This window comes from Myodes glareolus, chromosome 20 (assembly GCF_982192425.1).
Source record: "Myodes glareolus chromosome 20, mMyoGla1.1, whole genome shotgun sequence".
Classification (NCBI taxonomy): Eukaryota; Metazoa; Chordata; class Mammalia; order Rodentia; family Cricetidae; genus Myodes; species Myodes glareolus.
Window position 1 is genome coordinate 10,358,507 of NC_142045.1, and position 23,047 is coordinate 10,381,553.

The following is a 23,047-nucleotide window of genomic DNA, read 5'->3' on the forward strand; positions in this document are numbered from 1 at the left end:
GTGTAAAGAAAAGGAAAAGATGAAGCCTCCCAGAGATCTACCGACGCCACAGACAGCCAGGAAAAGCAAGTAGTCACTGTTGTGAGGAGATTTATGCTCGCAACGTCAGCCTAGAAATCATTCAGTGGTGGTGCATGCCTTTAATACCAGCGCTCCAGAGGTAGAGGCCGACAGAGCGAGTTCCAGGACAGCCAGAGCCACACAGAGAAACTGTGTCTCGGGAGAAGGGGGGACCCACAAAGAAATACAAACAAAGAAAGAAAAGGAAGGAAATGGGCCTGAGTGCTGGGGTGAGATCAACGTGGATCATGGTTTTAGTTACTTTAACAGTCAGGGGCTTTCTCTATCTTCTAAGTCTTCTAGGAAAAAATTGACAGGATACTGTTGAGGCAGGGAGGGGGAGGGAAGGGAAGAAGAGGGAGGGGAGAAAGAAAGCAAGCTAAGGGTTTCACTTCTTCTAAAGCAGGAAAAAGCGGGATTGCATAATGCAATGAGATCAGCAGATCTGGCTGTGCCTCCACACCGTTCTTAATGTCTCATTATATGTGGAAATCATCCAAGCGGGAAGAAAGTGGAATGCCCAGTTTGAAATCGTTTAGAAAAGAGAGGACATAAGTAAACAGTTGACTGAAAGAAAGAAAGAAAGGAAGGAAGGAAGGAAGGAAGGAAGGAAGGAAGGAAGGAAGAAAGAAAGAAAGAAAGAAAGAAAGAAAGAAGAAAGAAGAAAGAAAAAGAACCTCACACACACTCCCACACTGCAAGAGGTCCTGACAGTGCAGAAATTTTTGGAGATTCAACTTGGAAAACTGAACAGATAACACAAAGTTCCCATTTAACCCTCTCCTCTCCTCTTAGCTGCCTTAGCATTGTGCCTTCGTGGGTTAAATTTGTTGAAGTTATGCAGCATTATTGAAGCATCAACACTACTATGAAAAACTAAATAAAAGCATAAACCTTAGAGTTAATCTTTGGCATGTGTTGTACAAGATGGAGTCTATTTAACTTGCTGGTCCAAGTTAGTTTAGGAAGAAAATAGATTCTCTGGTTCCTGAATGAAATATCATGCGACTATTCCACTGGGTCCAGTTTAGCTATGTCCTTCCTGGATGGTTCCCAATATCTGCTATTAAAGGAGAGCAGTGACGACCTAGTTAATTTCCCTCGTTACAATTTACTCGTTAGCCCCATGTATGTGGACACTACTGTAAGGCACATAGGCAAGGTCCTCATGTTTTATTAGGAAACTGACTTCTCTATCATTATTCAATGCTCCTCTTTATCTCTGGTTAATCCTCTGGTCTGCTCTACTAGGAAGATAAAATTGGTATCCCAGCTTCCTCTGGATCTTTGTCCATCTTTCTAAATCTATACAATTACACTGAAGTGAGTTTCTCACCAAAAACACATGCGTAGGGCCTGAATTCTAGTCTTTGTTACTCTTTCTCTTTTCATTGATCCCTCTTTTTTCTGTCTCCCCTAGTTTTAATTCCCTATTTGTAAGATTCTATTTTCTTCCTTTTCTTCCTATATCAATATACATCTTTCAGGAAACTTCTTAGGGGTGACTCTAATTGTTTTTCTTTTTTGATCTCACAGTAGACATTTTCAACTACGCTTAGTGTATCAAATAACACTGTGACTACAGAATCTAATGGAACCAGCGGAGTGTTTTCTGCTGGAGTGCAGAGCCCTAGGTGGTGACCCACACCCGCAAGGCCAGCACTCAGTAGACTGGCGCGGGATGATTAGGATTTTGACATCAGCCTGAGCTGTATGGGGGAGAACTTAAGGCTGGGATACAGTTCAGTGGTCGAGCATTTGCTTAATACACATAAGGCCATGGGTTCAATCTAGAATTATTTAAAAGAATTAAAAGTAACCTATTTTGCTTCCCAGGCAGGTCAGGTGCTGACTTGTGGACAGCTCCCAGGGCTTCCTCCTGCCCCTTAGACACTGCCATTCACAAATAACAATCATTTTTGAAAGCAAAAGATTTGGTTTCACCTTTATACCCTTTCTAAAGTTTTCCCTTCATGGAAGTCTGAGTTTCTGATCTATATTTCTTCTCTCTGAAGAATTTTAATATTTCTTCCAATGCTAGTCTACTGAAAGGTTAAGGGCTTTGTTTGTCTTAGGAAAGTCTTCATTTCTTCACTGAAGAAAGAAATCTCCAATCTTCACCTTCAAAACCCAGTGGGGCTTATAAAAGGAAGACTCACTGACCTATGGGTGCTGCCCAGTTCTCCTCCACTCCCAGCATCCCCAGCTATAGCCGCTGCACCCTGGTCCAGATTTGCTGATGACTCATGAAGCACCCACAGCCTGTCCCTAGCTCTGGGGACTCTTGTTCCTCTGGAGAGATGTGACTCTGGGTCCTCAACTGAGCTCCTCGGTTGTCAGGCAAGTACTTCAGCTGCGATCTAAACTCTCTAAAGAAGAGTGTTGGCTTTTGGTTTGCTCCATATTTTTCTTGTCATAAAGAGAAGACTTCCAAGTCATTGAGTGGCACGGCAAACCCAGAAACTGCAAGTCCTGGTGTTTTATACAGTTTGTAACTTGGACCACAGTAAAGGATGAAGAAAAATGGAGGCTTCAAATTAAATGACTTTCCTAATTTTATTTGAAAGGAAATGGATGAACCAGACAGAGGTCATAATGTAAAATGGTACATACTCTATTTTCTCTGATATGCAGAATCTAGATTTAAACATGAATGTACATGTGCATGATTGTCAAAGGGGGAAGAGGAAGAGGCTTAAGAGGATGGGAGAAGAGAGAATGAGAGAAGGTGATAAGGGGAAAACAAAGACTGCATTGTGTCTTCTCTATAAGTAGAGTCTACATTTACATGTGTGTACCTGTAAGAGAGAGGCAGACATAGAGGAGAGAGCAAGAGATAGGGTGTAAATGAGAGGAGAGAGACAGAGAGAGAGAGAGAGAGAGAGAGAGAGAGAGAGAGAGAGAGAGAGAGCAGGACTAATTGGGGGGAAGAAGACCAGTGGGGAGATTTGGAGCTGTGAATGGAAACCCTAAGGGGTCTCACCAGTGTGCCACATGTTAACAATGAGTTTGTGGGTCGCCCTTTTGGGTTCTCTGGCTTATTAATAAAATAATTCACCAACTGGCCCAGAAGAACACTCTTGAGGAAAGAGTTAGAAAAAAAAAAAAAAAAAGCTTAGAACGAGCAAGCTGAGAAGCGGGCAGCTCCCCAGAGGAGGAAGATGGAGAAGGGGGAACCCAGCCGTGTGAAGGCAGTCACACTGTGGATGACGGAGGGTGGCTTCTCAGAAACAGAGTGAAAATCTCAAGGTACCAGGGAAAGCGTATGTATTTCCTGTCCAAGACCTTAAAGAAAGAGGAAAGAATACAAAGGAAAAGTTATAGCTTTCTGAGATCAGATTCAAAAACACAGTTGAGCCCCCAGGGAGGCCCATGCTATAAAAACCACACTGGAGGTGTGAGGAAGACATATTATCTCAACAAAGCAATAATTGTTCTTCCCACCTCTTTAACATCCCTCAAGGTAAATCAGCCTTTCTCAGGTGTTTTCTCTGAGTCTGGTGACTGACCAGCCCAACTGGATTAGCTCTCATGGTTTGGGTGTCTTGGACTTCTCAGTCTCCACCCAAGCCATTAAAATCTGTTCCGCTTGAGACTCAGCAGAGCACCAAACCACACTACTGCAGCCTCCCCTGTAGTCAGACTCTCTCTGGACTGCCAGCTCCCTAATAATGACATGGAGACTTCCTATTGAGTATGAAAGCTTGGCCTTAGCTTAGGCTTATTCTCAACTAGCTCTTAAAACTTAAATTAACTGGTTTCTATTAATCTACATTCTGCTACCTCTGGTTACCTCTCCTCATTATTGTACATCTGACTTCTTCCAAATCTTGTTGTCGAATTCTCCCATGAAAGATTCTTTCCCCCAAATTTTTCTCACTCCTGTCTATCCTCTCCTGTCTAGCTATTGACTGTTCAGCTCTTTATTAAACCACTCAGAAGGAGCCTTAGGTAGGCAAGGAAGGACAGAGACATATCTTCCCACAGTGTGATCAAATATCCCTGTGAAGAGATAATTATAAAATCGTTTAGGAGATGCACTGGGGTTGAGGAATAAATAAATATATAAACCATTTTTACCACTAAAATCAAGATTCACAATTCTAAAGCTTCATCAGAAGGGACTAATGCCTGGTTTGGAGCTTCAGTCCAGCTCTCAGGTATAGCTTCCAGGTTGGGTGCTGGTTCACAAGGAGATAACTCCCTTTCAGAGGTTTTCAACCTGTGGGTCGCAAATCCGTTCGGAGGTCAAATGACCCTTTCACAGGGTTGCCTAAAACCATCAGAAAACACAGATGTTTACATTGCGATTCATAACAGTAGCAATCTTACAGTGAGGAATAGCAACAAAAATAGTTTAGTGGTTGGGGGGGGGGGCGGTCACCGCAACATGAGGAACTGTATTAAAGGGTCACAGCCTTAGGAAGTTGGAGAACCACTGCCTTAGACATTCCCGGAGAGAGAATCAAGGACTTTGCTGGAACTACTCATAAACTGCCTAGCCAGTCCCTATCTCCCGTTCTTAGCAGATGGACACTAAAGAGGAGTGGGGAGGGTGAATATAATTAGTATACAATGACATAAATGAATGAAAATGTCGTCACAAAAATCCATTGTTTTGTATGCTAACTAAAAAGTAAAAGGGACTGGAGGTGAACTCTGCTAAAGAAACACTGCTAACAGATGAAGCTAAAGCCAGAACGCAGATCTTTGTAAACTCTTGCCTTATAGACCTTTATATCTGGTCATTAGGGCAAAAGGCATAATTTGTTAAAAAAAAAAATCCATAGCGGAGTCCTGCAGGTTTCGGTTTTCCCTTGGGTGGGATGCACAAAGCGCTAGCTGGTGACGTCCGTAGAAAGAACTCTCAGGCCCAAAACAGACCTGAACACACTTCAGGGAATTATCAACAGAGGAGCCCCACATCAATATAAAACAACAGTGAAGGACATAAATGCAGAGTCTCTTGGTCATAAAATCAAAAAGACGGATAACTGAACTTCATGGAGGTCCACTCTAAACTAAACACACACAGACACACACACACACACACACACACACACACACACACACACACACCAGAGGTATGAGAAAGGCATAATATCACAATAAAGGAATGGTTGGTTACTCTTCCCATATCTTTAACATCCTAGATTCTATTTATGCTTTGTATTTTTGGAAGAGAGTTTGAGTCTGTGTACTGTAGGCTTAACTTGGAAACACTGTAGGCTCAGCTCCAGACCAACCACTGTAAAAAAAAAAAAAAAAAAAAGCAAAAGTAGTGGCCAAGAATCATGAATCATGGGATGATTTGCTTTCCCAGTGCACATAAAGTTCTTCCTATGGGGTAGTCTATTGAGTGTTCAATAGATTACATCTAAAAGTGTACATAGCCACCTCAAAGTATTCAATTGTTTAAGAAAAAAATGTGTGGATCAGTCAGGCATGGTGGTGCATGCCTTTAATTCCAGCACTCTGAGGCAGAAGCAGAAAGATCTCTGTGATTTCCAGGCCAACCTGGTCTACACAGAGGGTTCTAGGACAGTCAGTGTTACAGTGAGACCCCATTCTCAAACAAGTATGGATCATACTTAAGCTTTGAGGGAGTGGTGGTCTTGTGCGTGCTACTAACCCACCGGAGTGGTGACTGCACCAGCTGACTGTTCCTACAATGAAGAGTTTTCTGTTTAACATGCAATATTTGATAGCATGACGGCCGCAGAAGAACCTCATTCGAAACCGGAATCAGTCCTCTCAATGCTACCACTACTGGGTCAACTATCGTTTTTGCTGTCATCTCAAGAATGTTACAGCATCTTCACCAGGTGCTGAAGCCATCTCAAGACACCACTATCCTCACAAGTAAATCCTTATCCATTTAAGTTTTGTCATGAGATTTATATAATATTCTGGTAGCATCTTCAGGCCATATCACTATTGTAATTCTCTTACCTCTTTGGTCCTATGTGTTTTCCTCTTCCACTAAAGTCTCAAGACCATAACTGTTCTCCCTCAAAGGCTAGAATCAATTTCTTTCAAATTTCTTGTTGATATTTTGACATTTTCACACACATCGCAATTGGCCTTACCACCAACCGGAATGTTAAAGCCTTTCTAGACAGTTTTCAACTTACACTGCTTAAGAAAAAATACACCTGTGGCAACTATAGAACTATGAAATCTTTTCCTTAAATAATGAGACCTGAAACTCAAATTATTCCTTGACCTGTGGGCCACATTATGGATGCTGTGTTGCAGGCATCTTGTTCATTTCCAAGAGAGTGCCTGAGAGTTTAAGTGTAAAGTTTTTTTTCCCCCTATAACTAAGAGTTTAAAATATTTGGTAAATTACATAGCAAACGGATTGTCAACATCCAGACTTTGGTTGCTCCATTCTTAGGGCGCAGGCCAGGTAGGTTTAGTTCCCTTCCTAATAGGCGTCACTAAAATCACCTGCAGTCATTAGCCCTTAGGAGGTAGCCAGTCTCTTCCTCAAACCTTTGAAACCAGGTGTTGACGGCATCATCTTCCAAGAGAAGATGGCTTGCTCTCCACTGAAAACCTGTTGGGTGGGATATTGACCCTCATTTTTCTCCGCAAGGCCTTCTGGGTAACTTACTGCCGTGTTGGCATCAGCCCCTGCTGCTTTGTGTTGTATGTTGTTATGGAAACCATATCTTAATTGTATGCACCGACCTGGCTACCATAAAATGTGTCTTTTCATCATCTTCTCAAGATCTTCCTTCAGATGAAGAGAGCTAGAGCTTCTCTCCGAAGCGAACTCCTCCCTAGAGGAATGCTGTGGCCACCTAGATTGTATGTCTAAATAGCTAAAGTTTCTCCATGTTAGCAGTAAGGCTCCTTCATCGAATCATTGGTTCATCAACTGGAAAAGTGGTTCCTATATTTATATTTTGCTAATGTGTAATCGATTGTACCTGCTAACGAGGTTCCACCTACCTATATACACCCACGTGATGAGCACAGATCAAATCCACCTTCCCCGCACCCTTCCAGGTCCTAGAACTCACTGTTGCACTAGAGAGACAACGCTTTGCAGTCTCCGTGGGAGCGAGAACGTCCGGTGCCTGTCTAGCTTATTTCACTTGATGGAATATCCTCCAGCTCCGTACACTGCGCTGCAAACAGAAGGGCTTCGTTCTTCTTTATGAGTGAATCTGGTGGTAGACACGCCTGTTTTCGTTCCCGGTGTGAAGGGCCGCAGTGAACTCAAGCACGCAGGCCTGTCTTCGCCGTGCTCATTTCCGCTTTCTGCACCCGGAAGACGATTCGGTTTATTACAATTATTTCCTCGTTCCTGGTGCTCATGATGTTTCCTTGGGACTTGAGCATGCTAGGAAAGTACTCAACCTATGAGTAAAACCAGAGTCCTATTTTTTATGGTTTTGTTTTGTTTTGTTGCTGAACCCCCTTACTGCTGTACGCGGAGAACTAGTTTACATTCCCAACAGCTTAGAAGAGTTTCTTTTGCCACATCAACTTGCCAATAACTGTTTATAAGTCATATGTACATATGCACACATAGATGATTGCTAGATAAATAGATATTTAAGCTAAAAACAACCAAAGACCTAAATGTAAAACCCCATACTCCGAAATCACTAGAAAAACATTATGGGGACAGCATTTTCAAACACTGGCTGCAGGCAATGATTTTCTGACTAGGAACCCCCCAAACTCGGGAAAGAATAGCAAGAACTGACAGATAAGATTTTTATCAAACTGATAAATTCTGCACAGCGGAGAACAGCGGGGTGCAGACATCCCACAGAATGGGACATGACATTTACCAACTTTTTGTCTGAAAGCTCATATCCAGAACATATAAAGATGTCAAGGACTGGAGACGTTGCTCAGTAGTAAGCAATTGCTTAGTGTGTATAAAGATTCTGGGTTCCATCTCTAACACTAGGAAGAGAAAGCTTTGTCTTCCTTGGTGGGAGTTCATGGTACCCAAAATCAATTTTGAAAGTAAAATAAAAGATCGCTGGTCAACATAGCGGGTACGATAATTATAATGAAGATCACCGAACTAGTATGTGAGCGACTAGAACTAGCCACCGAAATGTGGCATATATGTAGTGAGCATATATTCTTGGGACTCAATGACACTGATAGTCTTGATCAACGTAAGTTTGCTTAAACTCTTTAATTTAATGTGAAAACTTAAAGAAATTAATTAATAGTAAAGTGCAGAAAAAAAAACGGAGCACAATAAGCAAGTCTCTGCCTAACGTGTGCCAGGAGTTGCTTCTCAATTGCTAAATTAATCATTCCGCTTAAGATGAGGCTTCACTTCTCTCATTCGTTAAGTGATGTCCTGCCTCCCAGTGTAGTGATCTGATAAATGCCGCGTTAGAAACAAGGCTTCCTTTTCGGGAACATCCTTTAACGTTTCTTCTCTTTCCTGTGAACCTCACATGACCAGTTAACAGATGATATCAGCTCAATGCTACCCTAAGAGGCCAGGGTTAAACTCAGACTAGGGCGGAACCTGGCACTTCCTCATCTCCAAGTCCGTGTCTGTGTCCTCTGCTGCATCAGTACCTGGTCTAGAGGGACAGCATTGCAGTCCAGGAGAGGTCACACACACACACACACACACACACACACACACACACACACATACATACACACACACACGCATATACACACACACACACCCCTCAACTGCTAGAGAGGGTCCAATGCAAACAAATCTACACTGCCCCCTAGTGGCTGCTTTTTTCTCAGCCTCTCTATCGGGTGTCAGGAACCTGCATTCTTACTCATGGCCCTGCTGATTCCTATCGCTGATGTGGAAGAACCAGTATGGACCTGGAACTCGATTCACAGCTGCTCTGGCACCCAAGTTTCCTGGAGAACATATTCATAGAAATTGACTCCTGGATCAAGCTTTATTTTAGCAACTCCAGTGTGGTTTTGTATACAGCCACTTTCCTTGATTATTGCAATGTGCCAGTGAGCCATGAAGATGACAATCCTACAGGACACTTAGTACACATGAGAGAGAGAGAGAGAGAGAGAGAGAGAGAGAGAGAGAGAGAGAGAGAGAGAGAGAGAGAGAGAGAGAGCGGAGAGAGGTTTAGATGCCTTTCTCCAGCCCAGGATCCAGCTAAGAGAGAGGTTGAGTCAGGAGGATCCCAAGATCCCAAGTTCAAAGCCCACTTGGGCTATGGAGTTGAGCGAAAGCCAATCTAGGCTTTTCTCGTGAGAAGCAGTCCCAAAATTTAAAAAGGAAAAAGAAGGGGAGTACAGGTGAGTAGAACATTTGCCTAGCAAGGAAGAACAAAATGGGGTGACCCGGTGGTTTTATAACAAAATGCCTCTGTTTTTGTCTTATGCACAAACAGCACAAATAAAGGCTACTCCCAGAGGAATCTTGTTTAAGGGCAAAAGAACCTGTCTGGTTAACTTGCTGACTGACAGAAGGCCTGGCGACTCCTTAGTCACCTGACTGAGCTCCAGCCCTCCCCTGGGAGGGTGTAAGGAGCCTCTGCCTGGGAGGGGACTCTGATCCTCCCTCCCAGACACCGGCAGGAAATCGGCACTCATCCTAGGACGAGCCTGGGCTCCGCAGCCGGCGCAGTGAGTACCAGGTCACCCGGGTCTGAGGACTGCCCTGTAGCTCGCTCTTTAGGAAAACTCTTAGGACAAGTGCGTGCCAGCCCTGGTGACGTCAGCCCCGAGGCAGCCGAAACTGCCCTCAGATTGGAGGAAATGAAAGGAAACCAGAAATGAAATATTTGAACTAGAGCAGGCAGTATTGATCTGAGCACGCCAGTTTATCTTAAAGGGAAGGGAAGGGGCTGCACAAAACTTTAAATCAGTAGGAAAGACAGACGTACCAGTAATGAATGAAAGAATTAACGTGGCTTAATAATATATCGGTGGTCACTTAACAAGTAAACCGTAAGATACTTGAACTTGAGACTTTTTTTTTTAATCGAAGCGTGGTGAAAGCTTTTACCCCGCCCCCTCCTCCACTCCCCCCCCACCCCCGCGCGCCGGAGAAACGGGAAACTACCGCCTGGTTGCCACCCTGCCCAAGGTAAACAGGTAAAGGCAGTTCACGGACTATCTGCCCCATGTGATGTTGACAGTTCCATTGTCCAGCTAAACACTGGAACATTTTTAAATGAATGTGGGGGATAAATCACAAGTTGAAGGCCTCGCTGGGTTGTGGAGGGAGTTTAAAGTCCGCCGAGAAAAGCCTGTGCAATTGTCTCAAATCAAGAAAAGATAAGGACGGGGTGGGGGGTAGTAGGGTACAGCTGAGCAGAGAGCTTGCCTAGCACGCGGCGTCATGAACTTAAGACACGAATAAATAGTGATAATGAAAATCAGGGTCTCACTAGTGTCGTCCTGGAACTAGCTATGTAAACCAGGCGAGCGCTGATCTCAGAGATCTGCCTGCTTCTGCCTCCTGAGGGCTTTGCTTCTCACTTGAGCTGAAAAGGTTTTTAAAGGAGCAGTTTGAGAAACGCTTGTGCCTAAAGGGAATCGGGGATAAAGCTTGGTAAAGAACTGATGCTTCTCTTTCCCACAGGAACGCCACTGGTTTAGCACGAGGTGGATGGGATTGTCGGTACACACAGAAATAGATCGCAAGCTTTTTGAAATGCGCGGTAGCTGTGTACGGTGACAGAACATCGTTTATATAAACTAATAACTGAGACTCATTCAACAGTCAAATGGGGTCATGGCTCTGATACGCACGACCAGTTATTCTTTCAGTCCAGGCTTGCTACCTGCTGCTACCCATCAACACTCCTTAGCGGAGCTTCTTTCAGTAAAATAATCCTCAGCGGTAGCCCTTGTAAGCCACTTCCCAGCATGAGCTTTCTCCGCACCTACAGGCAGTATAGTCTTCATAGTGAGGAGCAGAGCGGTCACCGCGCTGCTTTTTAAATAGGTCTCAGTCTTCTCGTCCCTAGCTGCATCTCAATACAGAAAACATTTTTCGGCCCACCACGTTTTTACACATGTATTTCAAATAGGCATTTTCTGTGTTATAGCATATTATGTATTGAAGTAGTTTCTGTTCTCTGTTAAATCTCCCATAACAATGTCAAGACATTTTATACTCTCTACCAGACCACATAAACAGCAATGTATGAACTTGAATATTTTTTCCTTGAAGTTGCAAAGGAGGGTGGCTTCAGGGGTGCCTTCCTCAACATATACCCACAGGTTGTCATCACTTTATTGAGTTTGGAGAGAGAAAAAAAAACTGTTTTATACTGAACTACAATTCAGAGAGGTCAATATATAAAATATAAATCTGAAGTAGCATCGTGCACACGGCAATGAAGGGCCTGGTGAGATTTCTCGATCAGCTTCTGCCGCTAACAAAGTAACTCATTCTGCGGGCTTTTCCTATTGCCACTAAGAAATGTCTGACTTTTGGTCACTGGTGGGTGAGATCCTTTTCTTCCTGTGTATGTGTATGGGATGAATCATGAGTGTTACTGTTTAACTGAGAAAATTAGAAAACGTTGTAAAACATGAAATGTTCCACAGACTTGTCTGTCATGTTTGTGCAAGGGCCAGACTAATTTCCCCTGCATCTTTTTTAAAGTTTACTTACTTTTGTTTTAGGTGCCCTGGTGTGTTTTGCCTGCATATATGCTTGTGTGAGGGTGCCAGGTCCCCTGAAACTGGCATTACAGGCATTTGTGAGCTGCCATGTGGGGGCTGGAAATTGAACCTGGGTCCTCGGAAAGAACAGCCTGTGCTCTTTTATTTATTTTATTTTAGTATTTATTATTTATTTATTTTTGTTTTTTCAAGACGGGGTTTCTCTGTAGCTTTGGAGCCTGTCCTGGAACTAGCTCTTGTAGACCAGGCTGGCCTCGAACTCACAGAGACCCGCCTGCCTCTGCCTCCGAGTGCTGGGATTAAAGGCATGTATCAACACCACCTGGCCTTTTTCCTTTTCTTAACCTGGTTAATTTTACTGGAAACCTAATTATCTCTAAGTGACTTGGTACTCCTAGACTGTACAGCCAGGACGGCTAACAAGCTGTACTCCTAGACTATACAGCCATGATGACTGACTAACCTGGCTGTACTCCCAGACTGCACAGCTGGGATAACTAGCTAGCCATCTCATACTGTTGTGCAGGCTTCTGCTGTGCAGCACGTCACTGCTGGTCTCAGACGTCACAAGACTCGGGAAGCAATTTCTTCTATCTTGACTTTAAAATATTAATTAATAATACAGATTCTTGGTTTATCTATACATGCTAATGGCATGCATGTGCACGTGTGAGCTATGCTAAGGACTGAACCCAGGGCCCAGGGTATATTAAGCGCAAGCTATACCTCAGACAAAGCTCTTCGGCTACAAACTTAGCACCCACTATAAGTATACCAACAAAAAGATCCTGAACCTGTACACTTATGCTTATAAAATGCTTGATTGTTCTGAAAGTCTTCTCGGGTGCTTTTGAGTTTGATTGACACAGTAACTAGTTGAAATAAGAGTCCAAGCCCAGAAATTTGTTCAACATGTCAGTCAACTTAACAGGGAAATAATCTTTGTAATGTAAGAGAAAACAGGATCCGGGTCTTGTAAAAAGTTAGGTTTTCAAACTCTGAAGGAAAATAACTTGGTTTATCTTAGCATACATCGGTGATAGAGCATTATTGGTTGGACAAATGAAAAACATGAATTGTGAGTGTTGTGTGTAAAGGATAGATTTTTGCATATTGACCTGAATATCTGCAAAAATAAGCCTTAGCCTGCTTCTCATCAATAGACTTCATGTCCTGATCACAGCTGCTCCACAGGCTCACAGCTTCTCGCCTTCATTCTTCTTCTTCTGTTCCAGGAACTCTAGAAAAACACAGGCCACAGTTCGCTGTCTGCACCCCTACCAGCATGAGCGGCAACGGCACGGACTTCACCACCGGCTACCTCTCCTCTGCGGTAGCGATTCTCTTGTTTGGCTCCAACTTCGTACCACTTAAAAAATACGACACGGGTGATGGTAATTGTTTTTTAATCTCAACTTTCTTTTAAGGGTCTTGGCCACTTGTTTTGTTTTTGTTTTGCCTTTTAAAAATAACAGCTAAAAAATATTTAAGTTGTATTGATCATAGCATCTAGGGACTAGAACTCTGATAAGCCATCTCACAGGGCCCATTGTGGTACTCTGAGGGAGACCGGACTGTGCTTCATGAAGAAGCAGGGTGGGTACCGCTGGAATGGCTCCTTGGCCGCGTCTGCTGTGTTTATAGACTGGGTAAGTTACGGCCGGTTTCACTCACAGCATTCATTCGAAAACCAACTTTCAACACAGCTGATGCGTGAGAGACCAAGCTGAACACAACACACACCTGCTCACTGCGAGCAAGTTCTCCTCTTGCATCCCACCTCCCACGGCTGATGTCAGACCCCCTTCAGCAGCCCTGCTGGGATCCACAGACTTTGTTCTTTGCTCCCTCCCCAGAAACCTCCGATCGATTTCCAATTAAAGGGCTGTGTTCAGAGTATTATTACTGTACTTAACCATTTGATTCGTTAAAACTGATAGCTGCGTTTATTAGTTACTGTTTTTGGGGTTTTGGTCTTTTGTTTGTTTTGGTTTGGTTTTTTTGAGACAGGGTTTCACTGTAGCTTTGGAGCCTGTCCTGGAACTTGCTCTGTAAACCAGCCTCGGACTCACAGAGCTCTACCTGCCTCTGTCTTCTGAGCACAGGAATTAAAGGCGTGCATCACCACTGCCCGGCTGTTAGTTACTGGTGTTGTTGTTGTTGTTGTTGTTGTTGTTGTTGTTGTTGTTGTTGTTTTAATACATTGCTAGTGCAGGTTTTCAGTGTCATTCCCCAAACAGGACTTGGTTCTGTTTTGAGGGTTTTGATGCCTGGTTTTGCACACAGCTATAAAACCCATGTCACAGTGTAGCAACACAGTACAGCTGTTCAGTGAAGGAAACCAAGAGGTGCTTTTGCCTCCCTGACCTCCCTTCGGAAGCCAGGAGAAGGGGCTGGAGGTTCTCAGTGAACACCTGCTGGGAGGTAACTTCCCAGTTATTCTTACTTGTTGTTTGTTTACTTTGGGTTTTGGGTTTCTTGGAACTCTCTTTGTAGACAAGGCTGTCCTTGAACTCAAAAATCTGCCTGGCTCTGCCTCCCAAGTGCTGGGAATAAAGGTATGTACCACCACACACAACACAGTTATTTTTAAATCTCCCTAATTCCTTAGTCTTCATACTACTTAGATAACAGGATTACAAATCTTTCCTCCTTGCTTGGAGTTTGATAGGCATAGAAACTAGTAGAAAAATTACCAGAAGGGGCAACTGGCCTAGCTTTGATATTTATAATCCAGGAGAATAGTCCCATGTATGTTTGTTTCTGAAACCTAAACCCACGGCCTCCTTTTCTCTGCACATATTAGAATATTCTGGTCTGAGGGAACCCAACCCAGCGAGTCTCACCAGCTTTTTGTTTCTAATTTCTTACTTGTAACATAAAGTTTCTTTTCTTCTCCATTACTGTTTTGTTGTCTTGGAGGTTAATAGGCCTGTTGTTTTGTTTTTTTTTTCCTCTGTTCTATTGTGAGAATGCAGAGACAAAAATCTTACAAGTTAGAACCAAAAGTGGCAGGTCAGCTTGCAGCTTCCCTCACCCTTCATTTGGGGTAAGAAACCTACGTTTTCCATCCCTATACCTTGATGGTACGGGAGTCCTGGATGTCCACTGCTGTGTTCTTCTTCAGGTCAATGGCCAGAAGTGCCTTATATCATAGGAAGCAGAGAAGCCCTGGCCTGGAAAATTAAATCTCAGGCTTGTAAAAATCAGTCTCATCACAGAAGTTAAACTCCATCTGCATGAGCCACAAATGGCCACCTGCATCCCAAGATTTAAGTTACACGCTGCACTGTTTGGAAGGTCTCGGTGCACGTTTTACAATGGTATTGAGACTGGCATCAGAATGAAAACACAGCTTCCATCTTCTCTAAACCCTTTGGTAGAAATGTCTTGATCTGTCTACAGGTGAAAGAATAGGATGTTAAGCAAGAGCCCTCTGTGGACTTTGGTGTCAAGCATCTAGGGTTTACGGTCCAGTTAGAAATGAACCTGCCAGCTTTTGGACCAAGTTATTGAAGTTCAAATTTGCTCTCTTGGTGTCTGAGATTGGGTCATTTACAACAATGAGTAGTTGTCAGAGGAAATGTGCCACATGCCCATTGTGCGGGCATTTCATGATTTGTGGCTGCTCTTCTAAGAATATCTCACTGATATTCTTAATTGTGGAGGGCCGCAACCACATTCTCCATTGCTTCAAGGAACAAAGGTAGAGATTGACCTCTGTGACCTCAAGGCGTGGTAGTACACGCCTTTGGTCCCAATGCCTGGGAGGCAGAGACAGGCAGATCTCTGTGAGTTCAAGGTGATAGCACAGGCCTTTAATCCCAGCGCACGTGCTTGGTAACTCTCTACTGCTGCGTCCCTGCCTACTTCCGAGGCATCATCTGGGATAATGGGCAGTGGACCAATCCAAGAGTGACACGTCAGAAGCGAGGACTGTTTCCTTTATAAGGGCTGGGTTCCCCTCACTCTGGGTCTCCGCTTTGGAAGCTGATGCTCTCCCTCTCAAGACGCATTAAAGCTTTACTGCAGAAGAATCCTAAGTGTCCCGCGTCGTTCTTGCTGGCGAGATGGTAGCGCGGGACACTTAATCATATGTATCCTCAAATCTTCCTACCAAATAATGCCAGGTTGTCTTGTTTCTAGGGATGTTTCTTCAGTGGGTGCTCTGTGCTGCCATTTGGTTGGTCGCCTTGGTGGTCAACTTGATACTCCGCTGTCCCAAATTCTGGCCTTTTGCGATGCTCGGCGGCTGCATTTGGGCAACAGGTAATGTGTGTGTTCCCCTAACCCAGTGGTCTCACGGTCACATTCACAACAAGGAGAAGAAAAAGCGTAGTGGTCTTCTGGTCCTTAGATGCAGATCACAGATATGGGCTGTGCATTGTCTTCCTTTCAGATATTCCTGGAAGTTTCCTGATTTTTTTCCCCTTTAAATATTGTAAGTTCCTGGTAGAAAACTCTTCTAGTAAAGATATTTGATCCATTTAAAGTATAACTAGGATGCCATTTCATACATTTGTCCTTTCTCCAACTTGTTTATCAGAACATGTGTATTAAAGAGTAATCCTTTGCTAATCCATTTGCTTTGAGTAATCCATTTTCAGAGCTTATCCTTAAAAGCTGTCGAATAGAGGCGTGTACTCATTTTGAGTAACATTTAACAAAGAAAACAGACAATCAAAAATCTCCTTGTTGCTTTCTCAATTCCTTAAAGTCTAGAGTGGAATTTATACTGCCAGTTAACCAATCAGAAACAGTGTATGATTCATATATGATTCTTTCAGACATGAACTCACCCTGGAACATTCATCAAGAAAATTACTAAAAATCTTGTCAGGACAAAATAGACTTTAAAATGTTGGACTCCTACTGGTTGCGTCCTTGAGCCTTTGAGGGACTTAGTTAGGGTTGTTATTGCTGTGAAGAGACACCATGACCACTGCAGCTCTTAGAAAGAAAACATGTAATTAGGATGGTTCACGTACAGTTTCAGAGGGTCAGTCCATTATCATCATGGTAGGGAGCATGACAGCATGCAGGTAGACATGGTGCTGTAGGGGTAGCTACATGACATGTAGAGAGTCCTACATCTTGTAGGCAACAGGAGGTCAATTAAGACACTGGAGGTATCCTGAATATAGGAAACCAAAGCCCACCCCCACAGTGACACACTTCCTCCAGCAAGGCCATACCTACTCCTACAAAGTTACACCTCCTCATAGTGACGCTCCCTATGAGATTATGGGGGCCAATTACATTCAAACTGCCACAGGGACTAAATGGTTTAATACAATTTATTAGTCTGAGATCAAAATAAGCATAACCTTACATTTCCACTAGAGTTTACATTACCATACCTGTTCCATAAAGAGCAGCAGTGAGCTGGGTGTGGCAGGGCACCCACTGTCTCGGCTCCTGGGGAGAGCAGCCTAAGAGGATCTCTTGAGCCAAGAGTGGGGAACTAGCCTGTGCAACTTGACAAGACCTTGTCTCGGTAACAACCACGCTAATGACAACTTTCAGCACCATAACAGATTTGGCCCTGGGTGACCCTCAAGAGCAGAAAGCAATGGTTGTGGGGCTCTGGAAAACAGCCAGTGGGTACAGAGCACACTCAGAAGTTGAGTTGGGGCAGAAGTTGAAGTTAGAAAAACAAAAAACACTAATTTAACATGGAAATATATCTGGTGTACTGGAAGTAAGCTCTTTTTCCTGCGTTTTGTATCCACAGGGAACATTGCTGTCGTCCCAATTATCAAAACCATCGGTTTAGGTCTTGGCCTCCTCATCTGGGGATCGTTTAATACCTTAACTGGCTGGGCAAGTTCAAGGTAACACAATTCAAATGATCTCAACTAAGATTCCGGCACCCTGCATTCAGTGTAACCTGGGGTTTCACCATAAGGGGAGAAATAACATGGTTCCTAGTCTCCGGTTATGGCTGGTACACACAGCCGTGTCTAACGATTGTGTCTGCAGCTCTTTGCAAGTGACCCAGATATTCGATGCAGATCTAGCAAAGGAAATCAAAACAAAAAGAGCTGTATCTATCTGGGACACAAGCCGAGAGAGACAGTCAGCTGATGTCTCCCTCCCCGTTGTCCTGCACAGTGGTTTGATGGACATGTGAGCGTGTATCGTTCTCACCTCATTTTCACAGTTCTGTGAGGTCAGCACTGTCAGAGAGCTGACACCCAAAGAGGCTGAAATGCTCAAGGTCAGGTTCTAGCCAAGGTACCAGTTCTAAAGCAGATGTTCTTCCTTAGAATAGAGCAGCCATCTGTGGCTCCATCTCCCTGGCATTTTGTAAAGATTTGAGATGTAGCCATATCCAAGCATTTAGGCATCATCCTCTGTGACTGTTTTTACAGTACAATGGTTGAGAGAAGAGAGACAGTCACACCTAAACCACACTGGATCCATAAGGAGAACTCTTTCCACCCTAGCTAGAAGGTTGTGCTGTCTAGAAGGCTAGTCACAAGCCTCCAGCGGCCTTTGTATAGAAACTTAAGCTAATTAAAATGACAGATTTGAACCTTCTGTGCCCCAGTCCCATTTCACACAGGGCATGGATGGGAACACAATACTATCATGGAAGTTCTGTGAACATTGTGTGCTACCCATGGTTAGTACCACATGTGCTTCTCACACGTGGGGAAATGAGAACAAAGAACGTCATTCTTGCCTCACTTTAAGGCTCTCCCTGTACTCAAAACCATTCTAACTGCCCCAAAACAACAAGGTAAATCAAGCTAGTAACTTACACTATATTGATCCTTTCCCATCCTTTTGCTCCTACCACCGTAGAGTTGCATTTATTTTTGTGCAATACTTTTTCTGCTTGCCTCACTCTCTTACCCTTGGATGGCTGTTCACAATGAATACTAATGACTGCAATAAAGTCAAGCCCTGATGAAAAGAAAAGAATGTAAATTGATGCCAAAGAATATGAATTTTTAAACCAAGAAGTCATTTTAAATACCTCAAATATTATAGAGGGGCTTGAGATGTAGCTTAGTGGGAGAGCATTGTCTATCTAGCATGAGCAGGGACTGGGGTTTGATCCCAAGCATTAAGATACATAAGTGCACACATGCAATCATGCATTCATGCACACATGCAAGCACATGCATTTTTCAATGGTAGTTTTTGATTTGGTCTGATTTGATTTGACTTAGTTTGATTTTGGTTTGTTTGGTTTGGTTTTTTGAATAGGGTCTCACTATGTAGCCCTGGCTGGTCTGGAAATCAATATATAGACCAGGCTGGCCTCGAACTCACAGAGATCCACCTGCTTCTACCTCCTGAGTGCTGTAGCACTATCACTACAGGGTGGGAAAGGATGAATATATTGTAAGTTAGTCGCCTTGAGTTCTTCTTATCTTACCTCTGGGGATTGCAGGAATGGACCACCATGCCTCAGGTACTACTTCTCCCACTTTACTGTGGTAATTGGAGGCACGGTGTGGAAAAGTAACTTACCCAAAACTAACCAGTACATAACAGAGCCAACACCTCAACTCAATATCTCGCCGATTCCTTTAAGCGTTACTCTAAACATTTTGGCAGAATCTAACTTGATATTCTTTTGGCTTTCCAGGTTCGGCTGGTTTGGGATGGATGTGGAAGAAGTGTCGAACCCCATGTTGAACTACATTGGAGCTGGGCTGTCCGTAGTAAGGTCTGCAGTCATTACTAGTCACTAGTTCTTTTGGCATTCAGAGTACTTTCTAAAGACTTGTTTTATAATTCAGGTGTATGAATGTTCCATCTGCATGTATGTGTATTGTGTGTGTGCTTGGTACCTAAAGAAATCAGGAGAAAATGTCAGAGCCCCTGAAGCTACAGTCACAGATGGTTGTGAGCTGGTATACGGATGTTGGGAGAAGAACCCACAGCCTCTGGAAGATCAGCCAGTGCTCTTACCCTTTAGCCATCCATCTGGAGAGTCCTGCTGCCTAAAACTTAAGATGCCCTTGCATTTTTCAACCTACATTTCATAAAAATTCGTGTAGGTTTCCTGATTCGTAATTCTCAACAACAGGCCTTGTTTCCAGAACAAGGAATATCAAATGAGGGGCCTCAGGGACTCTAGTTTCAGTTCTCAAGAGCTCCGAGCAGGTGGGAAATGTCAACTGACTGCCCTGAAGTTCAATGTCAATGTCTGTGCTAGGCAGAGTCATAATGCGTTGCTCATGAGGGAGAAGCAGGATGTAGAAGTTCTTTTGAGGACCACAGCCTGCTGTCCCGGTCAGTGCTCTGCTGGTCCCCTCCATGCCCCTGGAGTGCTCACTGATGCTACGTAGCACAGTGCTCCTCATCCTAGGGGGGATGCTGTGCCCCCAGAGGATGCCTGAAACACAGCGAGCACCAGACATTATGACTTAATGCTTGTTCTGTTTTAACTAAGCCCCGAGGCTACACTTTCATAGTTTCAGCATAGCAAGAGAGCTAGCAGAAATACCTTTTCCTTGCAAATTTGTGAGTCAGCTCTGTTATTATCAATCTTAGCACCTTGAGCGCAGTTATTTTTCTTTCCTTTTTTTCCTTTTGACCCTGGGAGCGTTCACCTTTTCACGGAAAGGCAACACCTGATGGGTCCTCTTTGGAGTATTGGATCTGTTGGGTTGCTTCATCACTCTTGTGATTTGTGTTCGGGGTTAGCTGAATCCAGCGCTGCAATCACTAGTGGATCTGACCAAGTGGCCAGCAGTGGCCAAGCGCTGGGCAGTGCTTCGGGGTGGCTAGCTCGGGGCAAAGGGATACTAGTGCATGACCCTGGCCTCACACAAGGAGACAGCATCCTGCTATGCAGGGCAGTGCACACGCTAAAGTGTAGGTATATGTATACCCTGAGTTAACATGCCAGGTCACGGCTGACCACGGGTAAGCTGAGCTTGGCAGGGCGCTGATTCCAGTTTCCTTTGCCCTGCCTTCCTGCTCATTCTCTCTAACTCAGTCTCACTCTCTCGCCTCTCACATCTCTTCTGAATTCTAGTTTTCCACGTCTGTCCCTCTCCTTGTATGTACTGTATCAATGGGGATGAAAATGACTTTGAGTCGCTACACGGTGGCCTGTCTCCAATAAAACTCAAGTGAGAATTAGGTCACCTTAAATTCAATCACCTATTCTCTCTGGGTTTCATTTATATCCACTGTCAACACTGCACATAACAAATAGCATTGCCTACAAAGATTTTTAGTACTTCTTAGTCTTCGGGGAAAGAGGAGTATATTTCCCTTCCTCCAATAATGGTGTTTTTTCCCAGCCATGTTCTGGAACAATCTCTTTGTCATTGAAATGTTGCCTAGAGAGTCGTCCCTAGGCAATTGGGGAGGAATAGCAAAGCTTATTCTAAAACTGTAAATTCTTGACACATTTCGTTAGAGGCAGTTTTATGTGCCTTACACAGGTCACTTGGAATTCTAGCTTTTAGGAGTGTGCTAAGACAATTTCTTCACGTTGTAAAATTCTAATTTAGCATGTCTAGGTTTAACTCAATGGTAATAATTTAGACTATCCGGTACATTAGGTACTCTCCAATTTTTTTCTTTAGAAAAATAAAATTTTCTCTAAAATCACAAATCAGTTAGTTATTCATATTCTGCCATTTCTACTCATATGACCTTGGGCAGATCTTCTCTCCAAGTCCTTGGCTTCTTCATCTGGAAAGAGGGGATGACACTAGTAGCAATCTTGCAAGACAATTTGGAAAATAAATGCTTTAAGAGCTGTGATTGTCTCGATACGTGGATTGGGCTCCACGTGTAAGGTAGTTGTCGATCACTGTTCCATAGTAAACACTCGAGAAGGAACAAAACCATCTACCACAGGGAACAGAAGAGGAAGACAGAGAGCCCCAACAAGCCCCATTAAAGGCACGGCCCTAAACACCCAATTTCCCATTAAGTCCCCCTTTTTAAAGGCTGGCTGCTTCTCTGTAGCAAGTACACCAGTCACCAAAAACCTTTAGCACGGCCTTTTCAGGACACTTAGAACCCAATGCTTGTACTAATTTATTCATACATAGTTAGTTGCCCCTTGGGACATTTGATGGGGGCTCAGTTAGTCTTAAATTAGGTGGTGCGCTGACAGAATTTCACAGCTTTGTTAAGAGCTGGATCTGCAGAGCCAGGGATTGCTGGGCTCTCTTCCTGTGAAGCAGTCAGTCAGGCCCGTCTGTATTGCTCTCCTGAATGGAACTGCAAGAATCTTTTAATTTAATTAGTTTAACGTAATAGCTTTAATTGGTTCATTTCGAAGGGCATTGATTGAGTGAATTTAGAGCCCTCAGTAGTGTGAAAAAATATATTAAATATAGTTCCATGGTTACAATCTGTCTTTGTGTGTGTGTGTGTGTGTGTGTGTGTGTGTGTGTGTGTGCCTGTGTGTATCTGTGTGCATGCTTGTACATGTATATGTGGGGAGGTTGTCCCTGTATGTGGGGAGGCGGCGGTACCCACACACATACCCATGTATTAATTCGGGCACACAGGTGTCATGGCACATGACTAGGGCTCCGCGGAGAGCCTCAGATGCTGGTCCTTGTCATCCATCCTTTTCCAGTTAGGCCTTCTCACTGCCGCATGCACCAGGCTCACCGGCCTGCAAGGTTCCCAGGACTCTCCTCTCCCAGTCGCGCGTCCTTCTGAAGGAGCATGAGGGATGCATCCTCTCGATCATGTGTTTGTTTTCACTTAAGGTCTGAGGACTCGAACTCAGGCCCTCGTTCCTGCACAGCGCACACTTCACTCACTGAGCCGTCCCTCTAGCCCAGAGTCTGCTCTTCTATTTAGACTTAAAATGGTCTTTTCAGTCCGTTGTAGAGTCTGGTCTTTAAAGAATTGGTGAGACGATGGTTAGCTTTATACTTTCTTGTATACCAGTCAGTTTCCTTATACAGCTGAAACCACTCTAGGACTTTTAAACAGCAGAGGATTTGCCTGCCTGCTTGCTTGCCTGCCTGCCTGCCTGCCTGCCTGCCTGCCTGCCTGCCTGCCTGCTTGCTTGCTTGCTGAGGCCTCACCAGGCAGTCCAGGATGGCTTTCAACTGGCTATCCTCTTTCCTCAGCTTCCTGGCAGATTTAACTTTCTATTAAAAAATAAAACGATGTGTTGTGGATTATCCAAGAATGTGTTTTCTCTGTGTGTGTCTCCTTTCAGCTTCTCTCTCTGGAGTACCGTCCCCTACCCCTCCTCAGTCAATGTTCTGCACTGTAAGAAAGTCCACACCTTTGTTTCTGGCTTTGCCTTTTCACGGGGCTGCGATCCTTTTGTCTAACTATGGACCAGGCTTTGGACAGCCCTACAAAAGCACCACAGGTACCTCCTGTCGCATTTATGTGAGAAGACAAGCTGAAG

At 43.9% G+C, this 23,047-nt stretch overlaps 1 protein-coding gene across 6 annotated transcripts in view; it reads left to right on the forward strand.

Annotated features, from left to right (window-relative positions):
* Tmem144 (transmembrane protein 144) overlaps window positions 1–23,047 on the forward strand; it is a 44,497-nt gene that overhangs the window by 2,193 nt on the left and 19,257 nt on the right. For 4 of the 6 annotated variants that reach the window (XR_014999379.1, XR_014999380.2, XM_085682507.1 and 1 more), the window contains exons 1-5: window positions 9,526–9,669; window positions 12,918–13,076; window positions 15,829–15,951; window positions 17,417–17,516; window positions 19,286–19,366. Coding sequence is in view for 4 of the 6 variants with exons in the window: in XM_085682507.1 (XP_085538633.1) it covers window positions 12,968–13,076; window positions 15,829–15,951; window positions 17,417–17,516; window positions 19,286–19,366 (413 nt within the window). In the remaining 2 variants the exon portion in view is untranslated. Of the gene's footprint in view, window positions 1–9,525; window positions 9,670–10,073; window positions 10,141–12,917; window positions 13,077–15,828; window positions 15,952–17,416; window positions 17,517–19,285; window positions 19,367–23,047 lie in introns of those variants that run through there. The other 2 variants (XM_085682510.2, XM_085682508.2) reach the window with 2 other exon arrangements.